General features: G+C 38.3%; 1 protein-coding gene across 18 annotated transcripts in view; it reads right to left on the minus strand.

The window, feature by feature from the left end:
- Nucleotides 1–14,036, minus strand: part of LOC132400704 (doublecortin domain-containing protein 2) — a 159,141-nt gene extending 145,105 nt beyond the window's left edge. For 2 of the 18 annotated variants that reach the window (XM_059981966.1, XM_059981969.1), the window contains exons 1-4: nucleotides 10,910–11,457; nucleotides 5,858–5,969; nucleotides 2,378–2,920; nucleotides 236–284 (exon numbers count right to left, since the gene is read on the minus strand). In XM_059981966.1, the coding sequence (XP_059837949.1) occupies nucleotides 236–284; nucleotides 2,378–2,664 (336 nt within the window). In that variant the 5' untranslated portion in view covers nucleotides 2,665–2,920; nucleotides 5,858–5,969; nucleotides 10,910–11,457. Of the gene's footprint in view, nucleotides 1–235; nucleotides 285–2,377; nucleotides 2,921–5,857; nucleotides 5,970–9,331; nucleotides 9,351–10,578; nucleotides 10,711–10,909; nucleotides 11,460–11,865; nucleotides 12,021–12,287; nucleotides 12,431–12,873 lie in introns of those variants that run through there. The other 16 variants (XM_059981973.1, XM_059981957.1, XM_059981961.1 and 13 more) reach the window with 15 other exon arrangements.
- Between the last annotated feature and the right edge of the window lie 12,182 nt (nucleotides 14,037–26,218).

The following is a 26,218-nucleotide window of genomic DNA, read 5'->3' on the forward strand; positions in this document are numbered from 1 at the left end:
CTTACACCTTAATGTCTGCCGACATTGCACTTTCTTTGTAAGTGTAACACTTCAAACTGCATTCAGTCATTTTTTTCCCTTACCTGGGTAATGAAATGGCATGTATGGATGACATGAAAAGCGTAGTTTGTCACTGTAACTCAATTTGTGTGACAATATTCAACTAAGCTACTGAAAATATAACCAACTGAAAATAAAGCTACAAGAAATAAGCATCACATACAGAGAAACTCACCATTTCATTTATCTTTTTCTGTGGCTTCTTTGTTGTAATTTGTAAATAACTGAAGAAAAATAAGAAAAGTTTTTAAGGCTGGCAAATTAAATTCATTGTCAATATTTCATATTCACTTAAGTTTTTTTTACTCCCCTATATCATGCTCATTAACATATATAATTTCATAATGCATTTTCACAGAAGTCCACGCAACTCAAAAAGTCCAGTGCATTTCTGTCAAACAAAAATAAACAAAATATTTCTCTTGAATCTTCTTTCATACCCATTATTTATTACAGTAAAGAAAAATCTCAGCGTCTTCTCTCCCTCCAAAGGGGAAATAGATCATTAGTTCTGATGGAGTAACACTTCAACATGAATTATAAAAATTGTGATATTGATACTGATCATCATAATGACGAATTGTCATAATGATGAAACAAAGCAATATTTTGATGAATTAGTCAAACAAAATGTAATAGATTCAATAAGATGTAGATTTGGAACTAACCCAAAATCAACCACACCAGCTTAAAAGATCAAGCACAAATTACAACCCTTGTAAAATACATTTGCACTTTATGATGTTCCTGACCTGGCATACTGGTGCAAGTCCGGCATTCACACAATCATAACAGTTACCACAGTGAGCTTTTGCAAGCTGCAGCTGTCTATGGAAGTTAAGCTTTTAAATACTAATGCAAACATGAGGAAATCTGCAGATGCTGGAAATTCAAGCAACACACACAAAATGCTGGTGGAACACAGCAGGCCAGGCAGCAGGAAGAAGTACAGTCGACGTTTTGGGCTGAGACCCTTTGTCAGGACACGGTCCAAAACGTCGACTATACTTCATCTTATAGGTGCTGCCTGGCCTGCTGCATTCCACCAGCATTTTGTGTGTGTTGCTTTTAAACACTAACGTGTGTTCAATTTCCAAAAAACTGACTAATATGTGCTAATAAAACATTGAGATAAACCTGTAATTTAAAAAATTCTTTGAATAGCCTTAAAAATTGTTTTCATACTAATGGTGACACTGATTGTAATGCAACATTTTTAGTGATAAATCTATTACAAGATGTGCTGACAACTCTACACATATTCAAACTCCTAAACATACCAAAAGGTGACAATATTTGAACAATATTTAAATAAAAAATGCTATACGATCATACTTGTTGATTGAATATATTAGGTTCTGTAAACTGCAGTTAATCTTTAGCAGAAAGTTGAATAAAAAGCCATTTTAGAAAATGTGCACAATTTGAGTGCAATTTCCATTTTGATCACCAATACTGAACCCCATAAGAACTGTGCTCCATCATTGGTGACTGAAGTACAAGATGAGAATGAGCATAAATAATTTTATGTAGACTTTTTTGTCAGAAGTGTTGAACTTCAAAAGTACCAATTTGACATCTCAATTAGTCTGAAAGATTTCAGCATAAAATGTCCTTTCAGGTGTAATTCTGTTTAGCATTTCTCATTTGTATGTTAATTGGAAAGAAAAGAAAGATGCCATTGTCATTGATATTTTGCTCTGTCTCATTTCTATTAGTTTAGGTCAGGCATAGGCTTCAATTTTTGAGTTCTCATCAAAAATGAGAAATTTTTGAGTTTTGATTGTTTAAAACCAGAATTTCCATAATTAACAAGGGAAAATAATTTCAGGTTATGTTGCAACAAGTTAAGATAATTATCAAACTGGTGTTCATAAATAGCCAATACCTAAAATCATAATCAGATATTAGACACAAATTGCACACTGAATATTATGTAAAAATTATATAGTGTGTACTAGATAAAACTGATTTTTAAATTACATTCGATGCTAATGGAATATAATGGACTGTAAATGTTCTTAATACCCTATCAAACTATTTGCATATTCACTACTGCTTTGAATTGGGCTCGCTATTTATCCTATCTGATTCAGAAAGGCCTTTTTTTCCTCTGCAAATCTGTGCACAGGGCTATTAGATCGGAATTGTTCACCATGTACACCCTTCATGCTCTCATCAGTTCTAGGAAAATTACATTGTCTACCCTCACACATATGTGACAAAGAAACAGGTCAACCATCTTACAGAGGACCATCAAACTTACATTGGACCCAAAAAACAGGCTACACAAAAGTAACAGTGGTATAATACTCACTCCAGGGTTTTAAACTTCTCCACTCCTGCAGCCACATAGCTGCCGCCATTTTCTAGTTCATCCAGATCAAAGACTTTGTGACCCTCCTTAGGAGTGTAGATGTTCCTGACTGCCCCAAAGGGTGCATTAATGCCCTTGGTGACCTGATTAAGGAAAGTGTCAAAGGTGGAGACTTGTTTGTTGATGAGAAACCTTCTGCCAGTGAAGAATGGATCCCCATTTCGGTAAACTATCACACTCTTAGCTGCCGGTGGCTGTGGAGGAGCTCCTCTTGATGCTGTGGCCATGGCCTTTAATGATAACAACAATCATAATAATGATGATAGAAATGTCTGCAGTCACTTTCATTCACAGTCAACGAGTTTTGCATGGACCTTCAAGATAAAGTCTTCTCCATAACGTTCCACAGTCAAATTGTATGAAACATGGAGCCAGTCAGCTTGTGTGTCTGCTACCTTAGTTTTGGCCTCACTACAGTAACTTAAGGAAGCAGTACCTGAACCACAAAATTACCTTTTCTGACTTGGGAGGAAAAATTGTGACCTTGAAATAAAGCAAAACAAAACACCTTAGGTTAAATACCAGGTCTTATTAGGTTAATGCTTGTACATCAGACAACAGTTCAAACTAATGCACGTCTTGTTATAATGTTATTAAACATTAAGTAATAATGAGCAAGCAAAACAACATCTTGAAATGCTAATGAATATTACCTACACATGCTCCACACATATTAGGCAGTTGCTTTTACAATTATGCAACAGTAATATAGCTGTCATTTAAATATGGCGTGCAATAAAAAAAGGGCAGAACATCCCAAGGAAATGGCCAAGGACACAGTGAAGGAGCCTGAGGGAATGTCTGTAAATTGACATTGAGATGGTAATGCACAATACCTTGAGTAGAGTTCTAAATTGTGAGGCTTATGTTTGAAGGGTCCGTCACTAATGGTGTGGGTAGGCAAAAGGAGATTGCAGAAATTAAGAGCCGAGGGCTCACGCTAAAACATGGTACTAGTAGATAAAATGGAGACAGAGTCAAGAAAGTCACTGGAATTCAGCAAAGCAACTGGTGAGCAGACTGAGCAGGATCAGGTGCATACCTTGTAAAAACTGTTCTTCATGTAACCACAGAGCTAAAATGGCCAGCATAATTTACAGAAGAGGAAGATGAAATAATCAAGTTAAGGCAAAATCTGAAAATAGCACATTCTGGCTACAGAATGGTGCTCTTTGTTGTAGTTCACAGGACCAGAATTCAATCCTGATGTCAGATGCCTACTATGTGGAGTTTGAACCTTCTCCCTCTGATCATGGGACTGCTGGGTGTTATGATCTCCCCCTGCATCCCTAAGGTGTGCTGGTAGGCTATATGCAACTGTAAATTACCCTTTAGAATAGGTATGAAAATACAAAAAAGAACCATGGGAAGTTGGGAGACAAATGTGGAAGACAAGGAGAGTCAGAATGGGAATGCCAAGATTGATCAGATGGCAGCCAGAAAGGGTTGAATGGCCTCCTTCTATGCCGGATGTATTGAGATTTATGTAAATCTTCTTTTCAGGTGTGAAATAAATTAATCACCATCTACAACATAAAATTAGCAGCTAAAGTCCTGGAAAATATGAATAAATAAATTATTTCCTCCAAATGTATAATCTAAACAATGAGCTGTTAGAAAATTATATCTTAATTAACAAAGGGAAAAAGAGATTTAGGAAAAAGTTATAATGCTAAACCCATGGAACACAGCAACTAGTTTGAAAATTGCAGGTCAATATTATATAAATACACATTACAATGTATTTTATCCCAGTAAAATTCATCCCACCTTCACACCCCTCACCAATCGCTGAGGCTGGGGAATTCCAGTTAACAAAACTTGTGTCATTGTTGGAGATTTCCTAATGATGCACTACTGCATTCATCAGCCTGATGAGTCAGGCTCCCTATTAATATAATAATTCTTAATCAGTTTTAAATCTTGGGATGTGACAATTCTATATTGTTATGATGAGCAACTTCTGACCTGATCTTTATATCAGAATTGTTCCTGTATACTCTCCAGCATTCAATCGTTTCTTTAAATTCTTTTTTCATTATAGAATAGAGATGATATTTCCTGGCTTTCACATATAGCCACTGGTCAGCATTGTACCCAACCAAAAGGACATGAAATTCTGATGGAAGTTTATTAACATGAAATGTGGGGTCTCCTTCAGAAACATCCACTCTTTATTCCTTTCCAGAAATGCTACCTGACCTGCTAAGTTCCTGGAGCATATTTTGTATCAGTCTCGATTTCCAGAATCAGCAGAATTTCGTGTGCTTACATTAACTGTTTCTTTCTCCACAGATGCTGCCTTGCCTGCTGAGTGTTCCAGCATTTTTTTGTTTAATTTCTAATCCACACCAATTTCTTCTTCTCATTTATCAATTCAAACAAGTTTTTTTAATTTTCTGCAAATAGTCTGGAAAACATGACCAACTTCCGTGAAAGTTATTTTGTAGATCTAAAGTGATTTTTGTTCGAACTGATGGTGAATGGAATGGAATGTACTGGAATGGATAGCCCTTAACTTTTACTGCTGCATTTAATGTGAGGAGGACGAGTGGTTAGTCCAGGTAGCAACCTGAATTGACCAAATCTTACTGTGGAGTTTTTCATAATGTGCAACAACAATTGTCACTCTAAAGCAACACGAGTGAATCTGCAGATGCTGGAATAAAAACACAAGATGCTGGCAGAACTCAGCAGGCCAGACAGCATCTATGGGAGGAGGTAGTGATGACGTTTCGGCCCGAGAGTTCTGCCAGCATTTTGTGTTCTTAATTGTCACTCTAAACAGGCTAAGCAGTTCAAATGACTGAAAGCAGAAATTTGCAGCACCAAAGACGACAATCTGACCCATTGTGTCTATGCTGGCCAAACATAAATATTAAGTTAATCCCATTCATCTTGATCCTCAACCCTGCAGATTATGGGACTTCAAGTGTGTACACAGTACTTTTCAGATGAACTTGAGGAAGTCTCCACACCAGCCTTTCAAGCAGCAAGTTCGAGACCTCCCCTCCCCCACCACCACTGACTGAGGCAGATTATTCCTCATAGCCTTTCACCACTTAGTTTATACCGAAGGCCCATGATTACTGATCACTCTGCTAATGTAATGGGTCCTTTCTGTTTATTCAGCCTAAACATCTCACTTCTCAATTATATCTTCTTTGGCAACAACATCATCTATTTGCACCCTCTCCAAAGCTCATATTTTCTTCAATCCACAAGGTGATTAATTGTGAAGACTCAGCCCACTATTACATGCAGCATACATTGCACTGTACCACAATAAAACTGATCCGCAAACTTACAGTTAGAAACAAAAGTCAAATACTATTAATTTGTCCATATGAATGGACTGGTTGGATAGGTTTCTTCAAGTTAACTCCTGATGAACAGGCAGAGAATCTCAGACAAGCCTACCTGAGTTTATTTCATACACCTCCAGGCAACGATTATAAGAACACACTTGGTGTATCAAAAGCTGATGCTCTGTGTGACCTCAGCCAGGATGCATGATATGGAACATGGGTACCTATAAGGGAAAAAAGTCATTATTGTTTAAAAAATGAAATTAAAAGTAATTTTAAAGTTCTTTGTCACTAATCATTCCAATATTTGTTTTACTGCATCTTGAATTCAATTAGTGCATGAAATGTTTCACTAATAGCTGGTTGAAATGTTATTAGGGATCATAATTTCCATTAAAGGTAAGTAATTATTTTTATCTTTTGTTGGCCAGCAACCACTGTATGGAATGAAATAAATTTTAAAGTCACTGGTATAAGGGCACTTAGTTCAAACAAACATTGAATCACAAATGTATTCGCAAGAAAGTAACATGCAATCAACTGGAGGAACTCAGCGGGTGGAGCAGCATCTGTTGGGAAGGGGAGAATTGTCACTATTTTGGGTCAAAATCCCGCATTTTTGGTCAGATTTGATCTAAAAGAGTGACAATTCCTATTTCTGCCCCGAAATCTTATAGTTGTATGATCTAAGTGGTTCAGCAGAACTTGCTGACTAAAACTTCAGTGGAGTTTTTCAAACTTAACGTCATGTCCTTTGTTTGTAATTGTATATAACAATGGCTTACATTTAAACGCAGATGATACAAAAATTAGCCATGTGACTGATAGCAAGGAATACAAGAAGATATCAATGGACCCTCCATCCTAAACATCAACCCCATCATTCACGCTATGTCATCTTCGTGCAGCTATCATTGGACAGAGGGTAGAGAATTCTGGAGTCACACATCATTAGGTTCAAGGGTAACTATTTCCCTTCAGCCAACAGGTTCTTTAACCAAACTGCAGAACCCTAATCACTGCCTCAGTATGTCAACACCATAACCACTTTGACCACTTTGCACTACATTGGTCCTTTTGCTTTTGTTCTAATTGTGCTCTTTTGTGTAAATGTTATTGTATAATTTATTTTTTCCTTGTGAATCTTGTATCTTGTGATACCACTGCAAATTTTACATTGCACTTGTGCGCACGTATACTTGTGCAAATAACGATAAACTGAACTTTGACTTTGGACTGATCAGCAAGCAAAATTATAGCAGATTGCAACTGAATCCAGAAATGTCAAATGCAATGCATCTAGGAAGGAAAAGCAAGGCAAGAAAATACATAAGTAGTGAGATACTGAGAGCTATTGAAGAATAGATGGATATTGATCTATGTGAACACAGATTTTCAAATACAACAAAGCAAGTAGATGGAACAGGTGAGAAGATACAAGGCACATTTGGCTTTAATGGCTCAGCTACAGAACCTAAGAATGGGAAGTTATACCAGAACTGTATAAAACATCTAGTGCACCATAGATTCATGAGATTATAAAATCACACAGCACAGAATTGGGCTTTCTTGACCCACCTCATCTACACAAACTGTGATGCCTATCTACTTAAATCTCTTTCACTACATTAGGCCTATATATCTCAATAACTTTCCTATTCAAGTAGTTTTTTAATTACCTTTCAAGCATTATTGTGCCTGCCTCCATTACCTCCTCTGGCAGCTCATTCCAGGTAGGCACCATGCTCTGTGTGAAAAACTTCCAACTCAGATCTTTGTTAAACTTTTTGCTCACCTTAAAGCTTTGCTCTCAAGTCTTGGACTCCACTATTCTGAGAAAAAGACTCAGACTTTTATCCTATCAATGTTTCTCATAATCTTATAAACTTCTGTAAGGTCCCTCTCAGTTTCCAATGTTGTAGTGAAAATAAACCCAACTGTCTTCTAACACTGTTTCAAGCAAAATCCTTTGATAAGATAAGCAACGTGAATAGGGAAAATTTATTCTGAACATCCCATGGCTTGTTGGGTTTAAATAAAGGAAAGACTGGCTTAGTTGGAGTTGTGTTGTTATGAACAGAAGAGGTTGAAAGATTTAATCGAGGTATATTAAATAATGCAGTATTTATATAGGATGCTTTAGAAAGATCAATTATATTCGAGAGATTGAGGACATCAAATGTTGGGGGTAGGGTTTCATACAAATTGAATGTATAAGCAAAAATACAGGAGAATTTTCACTTAAGATTTATGATGTTACATTTAGTTATTCCCAGATAGCTTCATCATTAATAAATTATCTGCTCAGTCTTGCTTATTAACTTTGATGACCATGATATTTTATGTACATACAAAACTTCATGAATCTCGTTAGTGAACAAAACTATCCAATAGGTCAAAAAATCTAACTGTCCAGCATGCATGCAAATCTTGAAAAATCAGCACAAATAAAAAGGACAATGTGTAGCATACAGCACCTTTGTAATTATCTAAATGAATTTGTCTTAAAGATCAGTATTTCTTATCCATTATTTACATTCCAGTTTTTTGCATAACTTAAATACACTCTAAGCAAACACATCACCAAAATCCAGACAGAGTTAATACCTCTCTCTACAACTAGATCCTTGACTTTCTGACCCAACAGACTGCAATCAGTAAAAATAGTAGCAACACTGCCACCAGAATTATTCTAAACATCAGTACTCCGCAACGTTGCATCCTCAACCCCTTAGCCTACTTCCTGGACACACATGGTTGTGGCCAGCGTCTGCTCTAACTCCATTCAGAAGTTTGCAGATGATACCACTGTAGTGGGCCACATCTCAAAATACAATGAGTTGATGGAGATAGTAAGCTTACTGATATGGTTTCATAACAACAACCTTTCCCTCAATGTCAACAAAACCAAAGAACTGGTCATTGACTACAAAAAGGAAAGCAGTTCAAATACTCCAGTCTACCTCAATGATGTTCAGGTTGAGAGATGGCAAAAGCTTCAAGCTCCTAGTCACAAATATCACCAACAGCCTATCCTGGTCCAACCACAATGATGTTACAGACTGGCCTTACCAGTGCCTCTACTTCTTCAAGACACTAAATAAATTCGGCCTGTCCCCATCAACTCTTAACAATCTTTAATCGATGCACATTTTGTAGCATTTTTTATGAATGCAGAATTGCTTTGCATGGCAACTACTTTGCAGATGAAGACAAGAATCTGCAGAGAATTGTGGACAGAACTTAACACATCACAGGAACCAACCTCCCCTCTATAGACTCTGCCTATATACTTGCAGCCTCTTAGCCAGAATAGTCGGAGACCTCATCCACCCTAAACCTTCTCTTTCCTCCCCTCGCCCATCAGGCAGAAGGTCCAAAAGTGTAATAGCGTATACTACCAGGCTCAAGGACAGCTTCTATCGCATCATTATCAGATTTTGAATGGACTTCTTTTACAATAAGATGGACTCCTGGCCTCCCCATTTACCTTGTTATGATCTTGCTCTTATTGTTTACTTGCACTGCACATTTTCTGGAGCTGTAATGCTTTACTCTGCATTGTTATTGTTTTACCTTGTCCTACCTCAATGCACTTTGAAATGGTCTGATCAGTGTGAACAGCTCGCAAGGCAAGCTGTTCACTGTATCCAGGTGCAAGTGACAGAAATCAACCCATACCACCTCTGAATGCAATTGACATGAACAGGTGAACACTACAAAAAGCAGAAAAAACAGGCTAAACCTGCTCTGTGTAAGTTACTACTACTGACCTCTATTCACTGAAGGCCACATTCAAAAGATGTTGCAATACCAATAAATCTAACAGGCCATCTGTTTTACATGGGAGCAACTATCACTATCCACCATGTTTTATTTCAGAACATGTCTGTGTTTCATGTTGGAAACACTAGCAGCATCAGTGAGAAGAGAAGTTATTGCACAGGCAGACACTGCCTGGCCTGATGAGTCCTTGACTCCAAGCAGAGAAAGATCCCTCTAGTCCATCTTGACCATTGTCAATAACAAGTACCCATATCAATCCCATTTACCAGCACTTGGTCCATAGCCTTCAAATTGATTTCTCAGATTCTGGTCCAAAATGTTTCTTAAATACTGTGACAGCACCTGCCTCTACTACTGTTTTAACGTTTTTTTTTGTTTTTATTTCAGATGTCCATCACGTAATGTTTTAATCACACGGGATTTAAATACTTCTGCTCATGATAGAAAAGATCCATCTGTAAATATGAAATGATTGCAACCCGCTAACTTCTATCAAATTATAGTTTACCCCTATCAAAGTGTTGGAAACATAGAAATGTAACGCGAGGCCGATTTCCCGCCTCTCCATGTGCTGGTGGGGGGGGGGGGGGGGACCTGTAGAGCTATTCCCACAATCTCCCTAATTGGCCAAAAATGAAGCGATTGTATCCTTTTAAGTGAAATTTTTATTGAAACACACTCCAGAACCTGTTGCAACCACCTTGTTTTGCTGTGGACGGCTGCAGAGAAACAACTCCACTGGTTTATGACGAAGATTTGAACTTTAAAAACATCGAACTGCCAATAACGTGGTTCACGTAACGACAGTGACAACGCGGTGTTTAAAAAATGATCGGTGATGTTCGTAAAATGCAATGGTTGTCAGGCACGGAGTAGTACCTAATTTTCGCAGGCTCGCTGTTAAATCAGAGGATCATAAGGTTTCGCCCTTTCGTTCCGCTTCCTCTTCAAGAAACTTAAAATGTCCTCAATTTCACTGTCGAGCACGAATGATACAGAAATACAGCAGTGTGATAGTTGCTGAAAGTGGGACTTATCAATACTTACGATAACCGTAGTAGGAATCATGGTCTGTGGTGCAATAGTGGAGCGTCGGATCACAGCACAAATGTACAACGCCGTATCCCGGGTATAGCTCTAAATAGCCGGCCTTACCAGGCTTTTATTCCCAGCATAATGCGTATTCGATTAGAAGACAGGACCTTCAGAGGGGTTAAACACGGGCGAACAGAACGGGGGAGAGAGTGGGAAATCCAGGTTCATGGACTCACGGTGCAACCCTTCCAGTAGCCCAACAACACGTGAGAGTGAGAGAGAGATGTAACAGAAGAGGTCGGGAAAAATAACCAAGGTAAAGTGTACCGTTTAGCTCACTTACTCTAACCATGTGAGTGAAGGGCTGTGGATGCCCGTGGTGTCGGTGCGTCGCTCCTCTTGTCCTCCTTAGACCTCACTCCCGGCTTATTGCAGGGGCGCAATGCTGGAAGTCAGCAGCCGTCCCGACCTCCATTCCTATTGATTAATTCCGATTCACACGAAATACTGGCCCTGGGCGAACAATACAAAGACGCTGACTTTCTTTCCTTCCTTCTATTGGCTGCTTGAAAATGTTGCCAACAGCCAAGGGCGTAAAGTTTAACGAGAGCTCTCCCAGTTCTACTTTAAACTATCGTTTTTGTTCTCACCTTCACATTCTTTCCAATATCACACCTTAATTGCTTTCTTTTCCCATCGCCCGCTCTTTCAGTCCTGTTACCCCTCTCTCCCTTCCTCCTTGGTCCTGTTTTCTCCTATTCTGGTATTTATTCTTACTCAAAGTCTCCCTGTTATTATTTTCATAACACTTGCTTGCTCTCGTATTCAAGGTAATTTGAAACTTTGTAGGAGTTAACTTAAGAGAATGCTCATAGCTCTTATAAGACGTTAGTGGTCAAATCTTCCTAACGTGCCTTTCCAACTCTGGCTTCTGCCACCTGGCAACACAAAGGCAGCAAGCAGGTCTAAGTTATATTCCCTCACGCCATCCTGATGTGGAGCTGAACCGTTGTTTTCTTACTGACTCTGGATCAGACTCCTGAAATTTCATACCTAATATTCACCAATAGGACTGCCTTAGTACACAAAAAGACAGTAGACTGCAACCATGGCATAAAATGCATGACGCTCCTGATGCAAGGGTTAACAAAGAAAAATTCTTAGCAACTCTAGCTCTGAAATCATGCCTTCCAGAAGTAATCACTAATATTAGGAAACCTCAGCTTCATTATACATAAGATTCTGCCTTTAGTTAACTCCAAAGATATATTACTAATTTGTGCACTGTTGAAATTTTACCTCTGCTAGAACAATTATGACTAATTCTCTGGAAAAGCAATACTGGAATAAGGTTGTGTCCTTAACTTGCATGTTTTGAAGAAGAAAAACATTTCTATGAAAACTGCATCTTTAACATATGTGAGCTGCTTTAATTGTAACTGTCTTTTGAGAGCAGCAAGGCTAGTTTTAGAAACTCTTTAACCCGAAAGCATTCCATGGAGCTGACTGCACGCCTTGTACGGGCATAATTAGCAAATCATTAATCTTGCTTTTTTTTTATCTGATTTTGTGACATTTTGAAAATGAAACCAGATTTCAAAAAAAAAAATCCTTATACAGTTATAAATAATGAACTGTTGACTGATATCTGTACGGTTGGAGAACAGGCCAGTTTCACTACACAAGCTCTTTACGCTCAAAGCCTTTCGCATGAATCATACCTGCTTTAGATGCTCAGGTCTGCTCCTGTTGCTGTTAATCTTAGAGGTAGTTCTCAAGGTTCTAATAGTTAAGTCAAATTCTGCATACTAACATATCAATTCATTCACAACAAGCTCTGAAATGTCTGCGAAAAGTTTTGGAGCAACACTGAGAAAGAAATATCATACAACATATACAGCAACTTATCCTGTACTGTATATCATTGGACGCTGTTGCTTAGAAACACATAAACAGTCTCAAGTTTTATGACAGAACCTAAACATGGTGTGATGACAGGTAAGATACTATTTAAAATATTAATAATTGATTTCAGAATCAGAATCAGGTTTAATATCACCGACATGTGTTGTGAAATTTGGTGTCTTTGCAACAGCAGTACAATAATAATAGAAAAAAAGTCAATTTCAGTAAATGTATATATAACTCTATATATAAAATTGTTAATTTAAATAATTTGTTTATTTTTGCACTACTTTAAAAAGTAGTGAGATAGTGTTCATGGTTCAATGTCCTTTCAGAAATCAGATGGCAGAGGGGAAGAAGCTGTTTCTGAATCTCTGTGTATGTGCTTTCAAGCTTCTGTACCTCCTTCCTGATGGTAAAAATGAGAAGAGGACATTTCCTGGGTGATGGGGGTCTTTAGTGATGGATGCCGCCTTCTTGAAGCATTGCTCCTTGCACCTTTTTAAAAAGAAAAGCATCAAGTTGTAAATATTTTAAATACAGTACTCCGAAGTTAAATACTAAAGAATATCCAGATATTTAAACAATGTGGACAAAATCATGGGTGGCTTCATTAGTATTTGCAGAGGACATGAAAATTGGTCAAATTGTGTATAGTGAGGAGCTTGGCAAAAGGACCAAGAGCTGGTCAGGAAGGTTTAAACTAATTTGGCAGGGGTTTGAGAAACAGAGCGATACAGCTGAAGATGGGCTAGTTGGTTTACAAACTGAGGCAGTGTGTAGTGAGCCTGCAAACAAAGAGAAGCTGATGATACAACAAATTGCAGTCAACAGGATGAGTTGCAATGTAAAAGGGGGACAAAATCGAAAAGGGTGAACACAGGACTGAAGATTTTACGTTTGACGGTGTGCAGTATGCAGAATAAGGAAATGAAATTGTGGCACAGTTACAGAAACAGATCGGCAAGGATGATGTAGGCATTACTGAATCATGGCTGAAAGAAAATTATAGCTGAGAGCTTAATGTCCAAGGACACACATTGTAATGAAAGGACAGGCAGGAAGGAAGAGAGAGAGACTTGGCTCTGTTGGTAAGAAATGAAATCAAATCATTAGAAAAAGGTGTCATAGGATCGGAATCATTGTGGGTGGAACTAATTATCTGCAAGGGAAAAAAGACCCTGATGGGAGTTATATCTAGTCCAGCAAAAAGTAGTAAAGATGTAGTCTACAAATTACAAAGGAAGATAGAAAATGTGTGTCAAAAGAGCAATGTTATGATAGTGCAAACACGAGGAAATCTGCAGATGCTGAAAATTACGACCTGGAGAAGGAAGTGAAGGCAGATACAATTACACTTAAAGGACACTTTGACACACGTGCACAGGCAGGAAAGGTTTAGAGAAATAGCCAATTCCAGACAAATGGGCCAACTTAGGTCAGCAAGTTGGTCAGCAGAGACCAAAGTGCCTGATTCCATGCTGAAAAAAAACTTTCTAAATGCAAGAGCAACACACACAAAATGCTGGTGGAACACAGCAGGCCAGGCAGCATCTATAGGGAGAAGCACTGTCGACTTTTCAGGCCGAGACCCTTCGTCAGGACTAACCAAAAGGAAAGGTAGTAAGAGATTTGAAAGTAGTGGGGGGAGGGGGACATGCAAAATTATAGGAGAAGACCGGAGGGGGTGGGATGAAGCTAAGAGCTGGAAAGGTGATTGGCGAAAGTGATACAGAGCTGGAGAAGGGAAAGGATCATGGGACGTGAGGCCTCGGGAGAAAGAAAGGAGGTGGGGGGAGCACCAGAGGGAGATGGAAAACAGGCAAACAACTAAATATGTCAGGGATGGGGTAAGAAGGGGAGGAGGGGCATTAATGGAAGTTAGAGAAGTCAATGTTCATGCCATCAGGTTGGAGGCTACCCAGCCGGTATATAAGGTGTTGTTCCTCCAACCTGAGTTTGGATTCATTTTGACAATAGAGGAGGCCATGGATAGACATATCAGAATGGGAATGGGACGTGGAATTAAAATGTGTGGCCACTGGGAGATCCTGCTTTTTCTGGTGGACCGAGCGGAGGTGTTCAGCGAAACAGTCTCCCAGGCTGCATCGGGTGTATAAAAGGCCACCCCGGGAACACCGGATGCAGTACATCACACCAGCTGACTCACAGATGAAGTGCCGCCTCACCTGGAAGGACTGTCTGGGGCCCTGAATGGTGGTGAAGGGGGAAGTGTAAGGGCAGGTGTAGCACTTGTTCCGTTTACAAGGATAAGTGCCAGGAGGGAGATCGGTGGGAAGGGATGGGGGAGACAAGTGGACAAGGGAGTTGCGTAGGGAGCGATCCCTGCGAAAAGCAGAAGTGGGGGGGAGGGAAAAATGTGTTTGGTAGTGGGATCCCGTTGGAGGTGGCGGAAATTACGGAGAATTATACGTTGGACCTGGAGGCTGGTGGAGTGGTAGGTAAGGACAAGGGGAACCCTATCCCGAGTGGAGTGGTGGGTGGATGGGGTGAGGGCAGATGTGCGGGAAATGGGAGAGATGCGTTTGAGAGCAGAGTTGATGGTGGATGAAGGGAAGCCCCTTTGTTTAAAAAAGGAAGACATCTCCTTCGTCCTGGAATGAAAAGCCTCATCCTGAGAACAGATGCGACGGAGACAGAGGAATTTTGAGAAGGGGATAGCCTTTTTGCAAGAGACTGGGTGGGAAGAGGAATAGTCCAGGTAGCTGTGAGAGTCTATAGGCTTATAGTAGATATCAGTAGATAGGCCGTCTCCAGAGATGGAGACAGAAAGATCGAGAAAGGGGAGGGAGGTGTCGGAAATGGACCAGGTAAATTTGAGGGCAGGGTGAAAGTTGGAGGCAAAGTTAATGAAGTTGACGAGCTCAGCATGCGTGCATGAGGCAGCGCCAATGCAGTCGATGTAGCGAAGGAAAAGAGGGGGATGGATACCGGTATAGACTTGGAACATGGACTGTTCCACAAAGCCAACAAAAAGGCAGGCATAACTGGGACCCATACGGGTACCCATGCCAACACCCTTTTTACTCACCCTCTCAATCTAGATCGAGAGGCATCTCCATCCTGTTTGATCAGAATGTATCCTTTATTCAACATAATGTAATTTCTGATACAAATGGGCGCTTTGTTATTGTTTTGGGGAGTCTTGAGAATAAACTAATCGTATTTGCGAATGTATAGGCTCCAAATACAGATGACTCCTTCTTTGAATGTCTTTTCTCTTTTCTGCCTGATTTGAATCGGTGTTCCTTTGTGATGGGTGGAGATTTTAATTTTTGGCATGACCCTGTATTAGACCACTCTTCAAGTAAAACTCCAGTCACTTTTTAAATCTTTTTTATCTCAATGTGGTATTCTTGACGTGTGGCATTTTTTACAGCCCCAAGAAAAGGAATATTCATATTTCTCTCAGGTTCATCATATGTACTCTCAGATGATTTTTTTTAATAGATAGAAACTTGCTTCCACTGGTACGATCCTGTGATTATAAGGAGATTGCTTTGTCTGATCATGCACCTGTGCTTCTGGCTTTAAGGTTACCTGTTTACTCTGTACCAAATAGAAGTTGGCGTTTTAACTTATCATTGTTATCTGATAAAAATTTTCAGAAGTTTTTGGAAAACCAAAATACTTTTTTCTTTAAAGAAAATTTTAAAGGAGATACTGCTGGTAATATAGTCTGGGATACATTTAAAGCATATATTCGTAGAGAAGTTATCTCTTACTCTACCTATATAAAGAAAAAAAGCTGACAAAGAAAGGTCTGACCTAGCAGCGATATTAAAAGATCTTGATCGAAAGTATGCCCTATCTCCAGATCCAATTATATATAATAAGCGTATTGAAATCCAATCCAAGTATAATCTTCTGCTGACTTACCCAATTGAACAACATCTGTTGAAAGATAAAACTCAATTTTACATTCACGGGGATAGAACTGGTAGTTTATTAGCCAATCGCTTAAAATCTTTTACAGTTAATCATCAAATCACAGAAATTTTTAAAGATAATGGAACTAAGACATCCGACCATTCTGAAATTAACAATGTATTTAAAGACTTTTACCTTAAGTTGTATCAGTCTGACTCTTCTTCAGATGATACCTATATGAATGCTTTTTTCAGTAATAGCAACATTCCTACATTATCTGCTGATAGCCTAACACAGTTAGATCAGCCTATATCCAATGAAGAAGTGGCTGAGGCTATACATGCTTTACATTCTGGTAAGACCCCAGGACCTGATGGCTTTCCTGGGGAGTTTTATAGAACTTTCACTACATTACTTACACCTTATTTATCCTGTTTTATCAGAGTCCTTTAAATCAGGTAAACTCCCTCAATCTTTTTATGAAGCTTTTATTTCTCTTATTCTTAAAAAAAAATCTAGCTGAATGTTCTTCATACAGACCGATTTCTTTATTAAATGTTGATGCAAATATTTTATCCAAAATCTTAGCTCGAAGACTTGAAAATATTCTACCATCTATAATATCACGTGACCAGACGGGATTTATTAAAAATCGTTACTCACATTTTAATATACGTCATTATTGAATGTGATATATTCACCATCCAAAAAAATATCAGAGTGTATATTATCCTTAGATGCAGAAAAAGCCTTTGATAGGATTGAGAGGAATTATCTTTTTAAGTCCTTAGAAAAGTTTAATTTTGGGCCTAATTTTATTCATTGGGTTAAATTAATCTACTTGCCTCCTACCACTCAGGTTATTACTAACTCTCAAATTTCTAAGCCCTTTAAATTACAGCGGGGAGCGAGACAAGGTTGTCCTCTTAGTCCTTTACTTTTTGCTTTAGCTATAGAACCCTTAGCAATAGCACTTCGAGAATCTAAGGATTTTTCTGGTGTACTAAGGGAAGGTATGTCTCATAAAATTTCATTATACGCTGATGTTATTTTACTTCTTATCTCTAACACTGAAACTTCTTTACCTTTGGTTCTTTCTTTATTCTCCCAGTTTAGTTCTTTTTCAGGATATACGCTGAACCTACATAAAAGTGAGCTATTTCCTTTAAATGACCTAATGTCATCAAATGCCAAATTTCCGTTCAAAGTTGCTACAAGTCAATTTACATATCTAGGTGTAACAATTACTAAAATTTCAAGAATTTATTTAAAGAAAACTTAAACCCCTTATTGAATTATGTGAAAAAGACACCTTCTAAATTGTCCCCTCTTTCTTTATCCCTAATTGGCCAAATTAATTCGATTAAAATGAAGACTCTTCCTAAATTTTTATATCTTTTTCAGGCCTTACCTATTTTTATTCCTAAGACGTACTTTGATTCTTTAGATTCAATTTTAACCTCTTATATTTGGAATAATAAACAAGCTCGTTTAAGTAAAGTTTACTTACAAAGAAATAAAGAGATGGGTGGACTAGCCCTACCCAGTTTTTATGTTTTACTATTCAGCTGCCAATACAAGGAGTATTACTTTCTGGTCCTATTATATTTATCATAAAGATTACCCCATCCCTGACATATTTAGTTGTTTACCTGTTCTCCATCTCCCTTTGGAGCTCCCCCCCCCACCCCTTCTTTCTCCTGAGGCCTCCTGTCCCATGATCCTTTCCCTTCTCCAGCTCTGTATCACTTTCGCCAATTACCTTTCCAGCTCTTAGCTTCATCCCACACCCTCCGGTCTTCTCCTATAATTTCGCATGTCCCCCTCCCCCCACTGCTTTCAAATCTCTTACTATCTTTTCTTTCGGTTAGTCCTGATGAAGGGTCTTGGCCCAAAACGTTGACAGTGCTTCTCCCTATAGATGCTGCCTGGCCTGCTGTGTTCCACCAGCATTTTGTGTGTGTTGATGTTACGATAGTCATGGGAGATTTCAATATGTGGGTAGATTGGGAAAGTCAGGTTGATGCTGGATCCCAAGTAGGGAAATTTGTAGAATGCCTATGAGATGGCTTTCTAGAGCAACTCATGGAATCACACTAGAGGACCAGCTATTCTGGATTGGGTGTTGTGCAATGAGCCAAAATTGATCAGAGAGCTTAAAGTAAAGGAACCTTGGGGACCAGTGATCATAATATGAGCAAATTCACCCTGCAGTTTGAGAGAGAGAAGCTGAAGTCAGATGTATCATTATTACAGGGGAGTTACAGGAATTATAGAGCTATAAGAGAGGAGCTAGCCAAAATTGATTGGAAAGAAACACTAGCGAGGATGATGGCAGAGCAACAATGGCTGGATTTTTGTAGAGCAATTCAGAAGGTACAGGACATATACATCCCAAAGAAGAAATATGCTAAAGGCAGGATGTTACAACTGTGGCTGACTAGAGAAGTCAAAGTCAACATAAAAGCCAAATGGAGGGCATATAATAGAACAAAAGTTACTGGAAAGTTACAGATATAAGAAGCTTTTAAGCACTAACGGAGGCCAACTAAAAAGTCGTAAAGAAGGATAAGATGGAATATAAAGATAAGCTAGCTAAAATATTAAAGAGGATACCAAAAGTTTCTTCAGATATATAAAGTGTAAAAGAGACAAGTATAGATATCGGACCACTGGAAAATGATACTGGAGAGGTAATAATGTGGGACAAGAAAATGGCGGATGAACTGAATAAATATTTTTATAGTCTTCACTGTAGGAAACATTTGCAATATGCTGGAAGTTTGTAAGTGTCAAGGGACAGAAGAGTGTGAAGTTGCCATTAATAGGGAGAAGGTTCTTGAAAAATTGAAAGGTCTGAAGGCAGTTAAGTCAGTTAGACCAGATGACCACACACTAGGGTTCTAAAAGAGGTGGCTGAAGAGATTGTAGAGGCATTAGTAATGATCTTTTAAGAATGACTAGATCCTGGAATGGTTCTGAGAGACTGGAAAATGTCGTTTTTCAAAAAAGGGAGAGAATGAGAGAAAAGGAAATTACAGGCCAGTTAATCAGACCTCACTGTTTGGGAAGATATTGGAGTCAATTGTTAAGTATGTGATTTCAGGATACTTGGAAGCATATGATAAAATAGGCCATAGTCAGTTAAAGGCCCATGGCACAATAGGGAAAATACTAGCATGAATAGAGCATTCGTTGATTGGCAGGAGACAAACATTAGGAATAACGAGAGCCTTTTCTGGTAGGCTGCCAGTAACTAGTGGTATTATACAGGAGTCTGTGTTGTTAGGACCACTTCTTTTTTCATTATATGTCAATAATTTGGATAATGGAATTGATAGCTTTGTGACCAAGTTTGCAGGTGATATGAGGATAGGTGGAGGGGCAGGTAGTTTTAAGGAAGCAGAGAGGCTACAGAAGGATTTAGACAGATTAGGATAATGGGGAAAGAAATGACAAATGGAACACAGTGCCGAGAAGTGTATGGTCATGCACTTTGGTAGAAGTACTAAAGTGTAGACTATTTTTAAATGGAGAGTTAATTCAAAAATCTGAGGTACAAAGGGACTTGGTAATCCTTGTGTAGTATTCCTTAAAGATTAATTTGGAGGTTGAGTCAGTGATGAGGAAGACAAATGCGATGTTAGCATTCATTTCAAGAGGGCAAAATATAAAAGTAAATTTGTAATGTTGAGGCTGTATAAAGCACTGCTTAGACCTCACGTGGAGTATTGTAAGCAGTTTTGGGCCACTTTTGTCAGAAAGAACATGCTGACATTGGAAAGGGTTCAAAGGAGGTTCACAAAAATGATTATGAGTTTGAAAGGCTTGTCATATGAAGAATGTTTGATGGCTCTGTGCATCTACTCACTGGAACTCATAAGAATGAGAGATGACCTCATTGAAACCCATCGAATGTTGAAAGGCCTTAATCGAGTGGATGTGGAGAAGATGTTTCCTTTGGTGGGGGAGTCTAACACTAGAGGACAGAGCCTCAGAATAGAAGGATGTCCTTTTAGAATAAAGATGAGGAGGAAACAAGAGAAAATCTGCAGAAGCTGGAAATCAAAGTAATACACACCAAATGCTAGAGGAACTCAGCAGGCCAGGCAGCATCTATGGAAATGAATAAACAATTAACATTTCAAACTGAGACACTTCATCAGGACAGCAATCCCTATTATGTCTGGTTCTCCCAAAGTATCCCAAAGTATCTCTCCCACTTCCAGAAATGCAAATAGTGTGCTTTGTTATACAATCAACTTAACCATATAACAATTGCAGCATGGAAACAGGCCATCTCAGCCCTTCTAACTAATTTTTTGTAGAAATTCCTCTGAGCTTCTTGTTAAATATTTTAAAGTCCCCTCTTCTACAATGCTAGTTGCTCCTTTACTGTCAATTTTCTCACTTATTTAGGATGATTTTCTCTCTAAGGGGCAATAGTTTTCCATAATAATTTCTGTGGTAAAGCATTCTGTGAGTCCTGGAGAAATTTCTTCAAAAGACAAGGGCATCACCAAAGCCTCCTACTTGGTCCTAGTAATGTTTAAATTCATAGCTTTACAGCCTTATTAAAAATTTTAAATCTTAAATCTCCCCTCAGACCTGTAAGTTTCATATCAATTCTTAATTTCAACACAGCAAAGAAGCAGGAAGGAAAGAAATGTGGGGAATTCCTCAGAAGGAACAAAAAAGGAATAAAAATCAAAAGCAACCATCCTCATTAACATTGATGGTGAAGGACAAGCAGGGAGGTTCAGAGACCAGAAGGATGAAAAACGTACCACCCATCAGGTATCTTGTGTGGGGATGTGAGCAAGGTGGTAGCAAAGTCTTCCTCTCACAAGAGACATTTCAGAGGCCTTCTTAAGTTAGATATAAATGATTGTGGGAAAGCAAGAAACCTAGAACATCTTAAATACCACACCAAATTAAGATTTTGAAGTAACAAGAGGCATTAAGTATTACAAAATCTATCCTTGCTCAATTATTTCTTTTTAGTAAAAACCTCCCCATTATGCAATACTCCTCTTAAAACAATCATGTTTAGCAAATTGATAAATTAGTTAGCTTATTATTGTCATAGGTAGTGAGGTACAGTTAAAAAAAGTTGTTTTGCAAGCTATCCATACAGATCGTTTCATTGAGGTAGTACAAGGGAAAACAATAACATTGAAGAAGTGTTTCAGTTACAGAGAAAATAATAATAAAATGCAAAGTCATAACAAGGTAGATTATGAGGTCAACATGTTTGATCTTGAGGAAGTCAAGATATACTTAAAACTTTGCAGTTACACCTTAAGGCTACCAACCCATTCAATCTGAGTGGTTTTCCCCAGGCTACAGGTAACTGCCCAACAGGATCAAATATATAATTGATTTGTCCTTGAATAAGTGGAATAATCATCCCCAGAGAAAGCTTTTTTCACAAGCTGCTGGAAAATAATTATTAAGATTGAAGAAATTCAATGCACTCAGTCACAACACTGGTCAGGGAAAATGCATTTTTTCTATTACAATGATAATTAGTAGCTTATCTTTCATAGCATGTAATTCTGTCGTAGAGTGAGACACAAGATAGTTTCTAAGGTCTCATGAAAGAGCTCATGACACCTGCATTGAATGTGGTGCTTCATTTCACACCTAGAGATCCTGACTGAAAGGATTTAATTATACAGATGTATTGTTTATGCTGGCAGGCAATATGTTGGGATTGATGTCAGCAAGATTAGAATCACTGTGTTATATGAGTTCCCTGTAGTTACAAACACGTCCTTCTTTCTTTTGCAGCAGATACTTCCCTTGTCATTTTCCAATTTATTCTAATCTTCTGAAAATTTTTGCTGCTTAAGTTAGTTGAAGAATTGAACAGCATGGCACATTTTGCACTATACAGTACAGGACAATGGTTAAAAGCATTTTTCCGGAGTAAACATGATCTTAACCTTAGGCACATTTTCCATAACCATTCAAAGCTCAAAGTAAATTTATTATTTAAATACGTGTACGTCACTGTATTCTCCCCTGATTCATCACGAGATGCATTAGAATTGCCAAGATGACTCAGTTAACGATCTAATAGGAAGTACTTAAACTTTGCTCAGTTCCTTCCTTCTGATAACATCACTGGAATCAAAACTCTACGCATGTGCCATTATGCCCATTGATTATTGTGCTGTAATTAAATTTATCCACTCTCCACTTGAGCAAAGTCAAGAGCATGGTTGACAAGGCCAGCACTGTCACAAAATTAATAGACTAAATGCCACTTTCAATGCTGTGCTCTTCTGTGAACCCTGTTAAATGGCTTTGTTAAAATCTTGCACATAGGAATTTGATAAAATTGCATTGATTAATGCACTAAAAATAAAACACAGGAAATTAACCATCCCTCTTACGAGGTCTCTCATTTTGCATAGAATCTAACTTTGTAAGAATAGTGTATTGATGGGCTTCATAATGACACTGATCTCAAGTCAGCTTTAAACAATAGCAGATATTGTGCAAAGTTGATCTGCAGTTTTTGGGGGATTAGTAAAATCTTAGAGAAGTTGCACTGGGCTGTTAGTTGTGAATGGATTTCTCATTGATCAAACCATAGTAAATTTTACTATTAGAGTACATACAGTATACGTCACCACATGCAACCCTGAGATTCATTTTCCTGTGGGCATACTCAGCAAACCTATAACAGGGTCAGCCAGAGTGCTGAAGACAACAGACTGTGCAGATGCAAATATAAATAAATAGCAATAAATAATGAAAACGTGAAACAACAAGATAAAGAGTCTTTAGAGTGAGATTATTGGTTGTGGGAACATCTCAGTGGATAGGCAAGTGAGTGTAGATATCCCCTTTTGTTCAAAAGCCTGATGGTAGTAACTGTTTCTGAACCTGGTGGTGTGAGTCCTGGAGCACTTGTACCTTCTACCTGATGGCAACAGTAAGAAAAGAGCATGGCCTGGGTGGTGAGGATCTTTGAATATGGATGCTGCTTTTCTATGACATGTGTTTCTTGTAGATGTGTTCAATGGTTGAGAGGACTTTACCTGGGCCAAATCCATTACCTTTTGTAGGATTTTCCATTCAAAGGCAGTAGTCTTTCCATACCAGGCCTTGATGCAGCCAGTCAATACACTCTCCAATATACATTTATAGAAGTTAGTCTAAGTTTTTGGTGACATGCCAAATCTGGGCAGACTCTTAAGGACTCTTAAGGAAGTGCTTTCTTTACAATTACACTTACATGCCGGGTCCAGGACAGGTCCTCTGAAATAGTAACACTTGGAAATTTAATGTTGCTAGCCTTCTCTACCTCTGATGCTCCAATGAGGGCTGGCTCATGGTCCTCTGGTTTCCCTCTCTTGAAGTCTACTTGAATATGGTGTTGGAGCTGTGCTTAGCCACACAGTCATAAACGTAAAGCGAGTAGAGCAGGTGGCTAAGTACAAAGCCCTGTAGTGCTCCTGTGCTGAAGGTGATCATGGAGGAGCTGTCTTTGCCAATCCAAACTGACTGAGTCTACAAGTGAGGAAATCCGGAATCCAATTGCACAAGCTATTGAGGCCATGGTCTTGGAGCTTATTGATCAGTTTTGAGGGCATGTTGGTATTAAATTCTGAACTGTAATCGATAAAGAGCATCCTGATATAACTTTGCTGTCCGGATGTTACAGGGTTATGTGAAGAGCCAATGAGATGGCATCTGCTGTGGATCAGTCACTCCAGTAGGCAAATTGGAGTGGATCCAAGTCGCCTCCCAGGCAAATTGTGTTCATTGTGGGAAAATGTGTAATCCTCTACTTTGTTTCCAAGCAAGATAGATCTTGGCATTTTCTAAATGGTAAAGGACAGGCTCCTCAGAGAAGCAATTTGGTACAGTGCTTCATTACAGACATCACCAAAGGTCAGTGGGCTAACACTCAGAAGCCTCAGGACTCACACCACCAGGTTCAGCAACAGTTATTAATCCCCAACCATCAGGCTCTTAATGCAAAGGGAATAACTTCACTCAAAGTTGAAATGTTCCCACAACCTGTGAACTCACTCTCAAGGACTCTTTATCTTATGCTCTGATACTTGCTTATTTATTTATTATTTATTATTATTTCTTTCTTTTTGTATATGCACAGTTTGTTGTCTTTTGCACACTGGTTGAACACCCAATTTGGTGTAGCTTTTCATTTTGTATTGGTGGTTATTCTTTGGATTTATTGAGTATACCCACAAGAAAATGAATCTCTGGGTTGTAGGTGGCGGTATGTATGTACTTAGATAATAAATTTACTTTGACTTTATTGCACTTATCAGAAAAAGGCTGGAATGCAAAATGTTGGCACTTCTGTATCGCTGGGTAGAGTCTTGACAGACTCTATCTGTGTACAGCAATCAATTCTGCATATGGCTCTTCAGGAAGAAAATTTGACTGTAGTGGGAGTGTATCCCAGATTTACCAAATGATATCTGATCTATAAAGATAAATGATAAGTATTAATTATATAGACCAAAAATATATTTTGTTGAGAGAAAATAGAGGGGGAACTAATTTGGGTGCTTAAAGTAATTATTGCTTCTAATAGTGTCGAGAAAATAAAGGCATTTCCTTTGATAGGGCAGTCCCAAACAGAAGGCATAACTTAAATGGCAATGGCACTGGAAAAAGTGATGATTTCATAACTGATATTGATAGATTTTTTTAGACAGACAGTTAAGGGTTAAAGAATCAGGCTGCACTGAAGGAGATTAGTCATGATCTACTCGGGGTTTAAATGCTTTACTCAGTTTGAATTATCTGCTTGGTTTTTCAGCATGTAACTATTTTTTAACTGAAAGACAAGTAACAATTACAGATTATACAGTTAACAGATCAATAACGGTAAGAATATTATCTGATGTGGTTGATGCACAGCTATTATTTCAGGGTTCTAAACTCACATTGTTAATGAGGTGTAAACTACTTGGGAAGCCACTGCTATAATTTCTATACAGAGCAAAATCACATGTCTGGTGACCAATCAAGTTTTGTAAATCTGGTTGTATGGAAAAAGTTGAGGATAATTAAAAACAAAACTGGCTGGGAAGACTAAACAGAAAATGCTGGAAGCACTCGGCAGGTCAGGTGCAATGTTAAAGATATAATCTTTCATATGAATATTTAGCGATGATTAGGTTTATTAATAGTTTGGAAACTGTTAAAGATCTAACTAGAATCTACAGTTTATGAATAGTTTGAAAACAATTTGTAGAAACACAAGATAGGCATGTCTGGCTTCAATGTCAAAAATCTTCCTAATAATTCCCACACCAAATTCCAGGGCAATGCATAATCCTCAGTAATTTGGTTCACAGAGCTAAAAGTCTTAAGGAGTTGTAACGTATATTTTGCAATGTATAAATTATTAAAGCATTGTAAACAGTAGCAAATTTCTCACAGAATGAATCTCAAAACAGCCAAGCTATTCTGTAGTTATTTCCTCAAACGTTCTTTACATAACTTATAATTAATGGTCTGCAATGGAAATTTGCTTTATTTCACAACCTTCCCGATGGTTGTATATTGTTAAGACATTTGAAATGTGCTTGTGGTTGGAATATAGGCAAATGCAGCAGAAATCTTGCAGTGGGGAATGTACAGACAGAAAATCAATGAAATAAATTATGATTTCTCTTTTTGATTATGTAAATTTGGAGAATGCACTCAGTGGACACTTTATTAGATACCTGCTGTACGTAATTAAGTGACTACTGAGTGTATGTTTGTGATCTTTTGCTGCTGTCACTCATCTGCTTCAAGGTTGAATGTGTTGTGCTTTCAGAAATGCTCTTTGGCACATCACTGTCATTGCACATGGTTA

The sequence above is a fragment of the Hypanus sabinus genome, chromosome 10 (genome assembly GCF_030144855.1).
Source record: "Hypanus sabinus isolate sHypSab1 chromosome 10, sHypSab1.hap1, whole genome shotgun sequence".
NCBI classification, from domain to species: domain Eukaryota; kingdom Metazoa; phylum Chordata; class Chondrichthyes; order Myliobatiformes; family Dasyatidae; genus Hypanus; species Hypanus sabinus.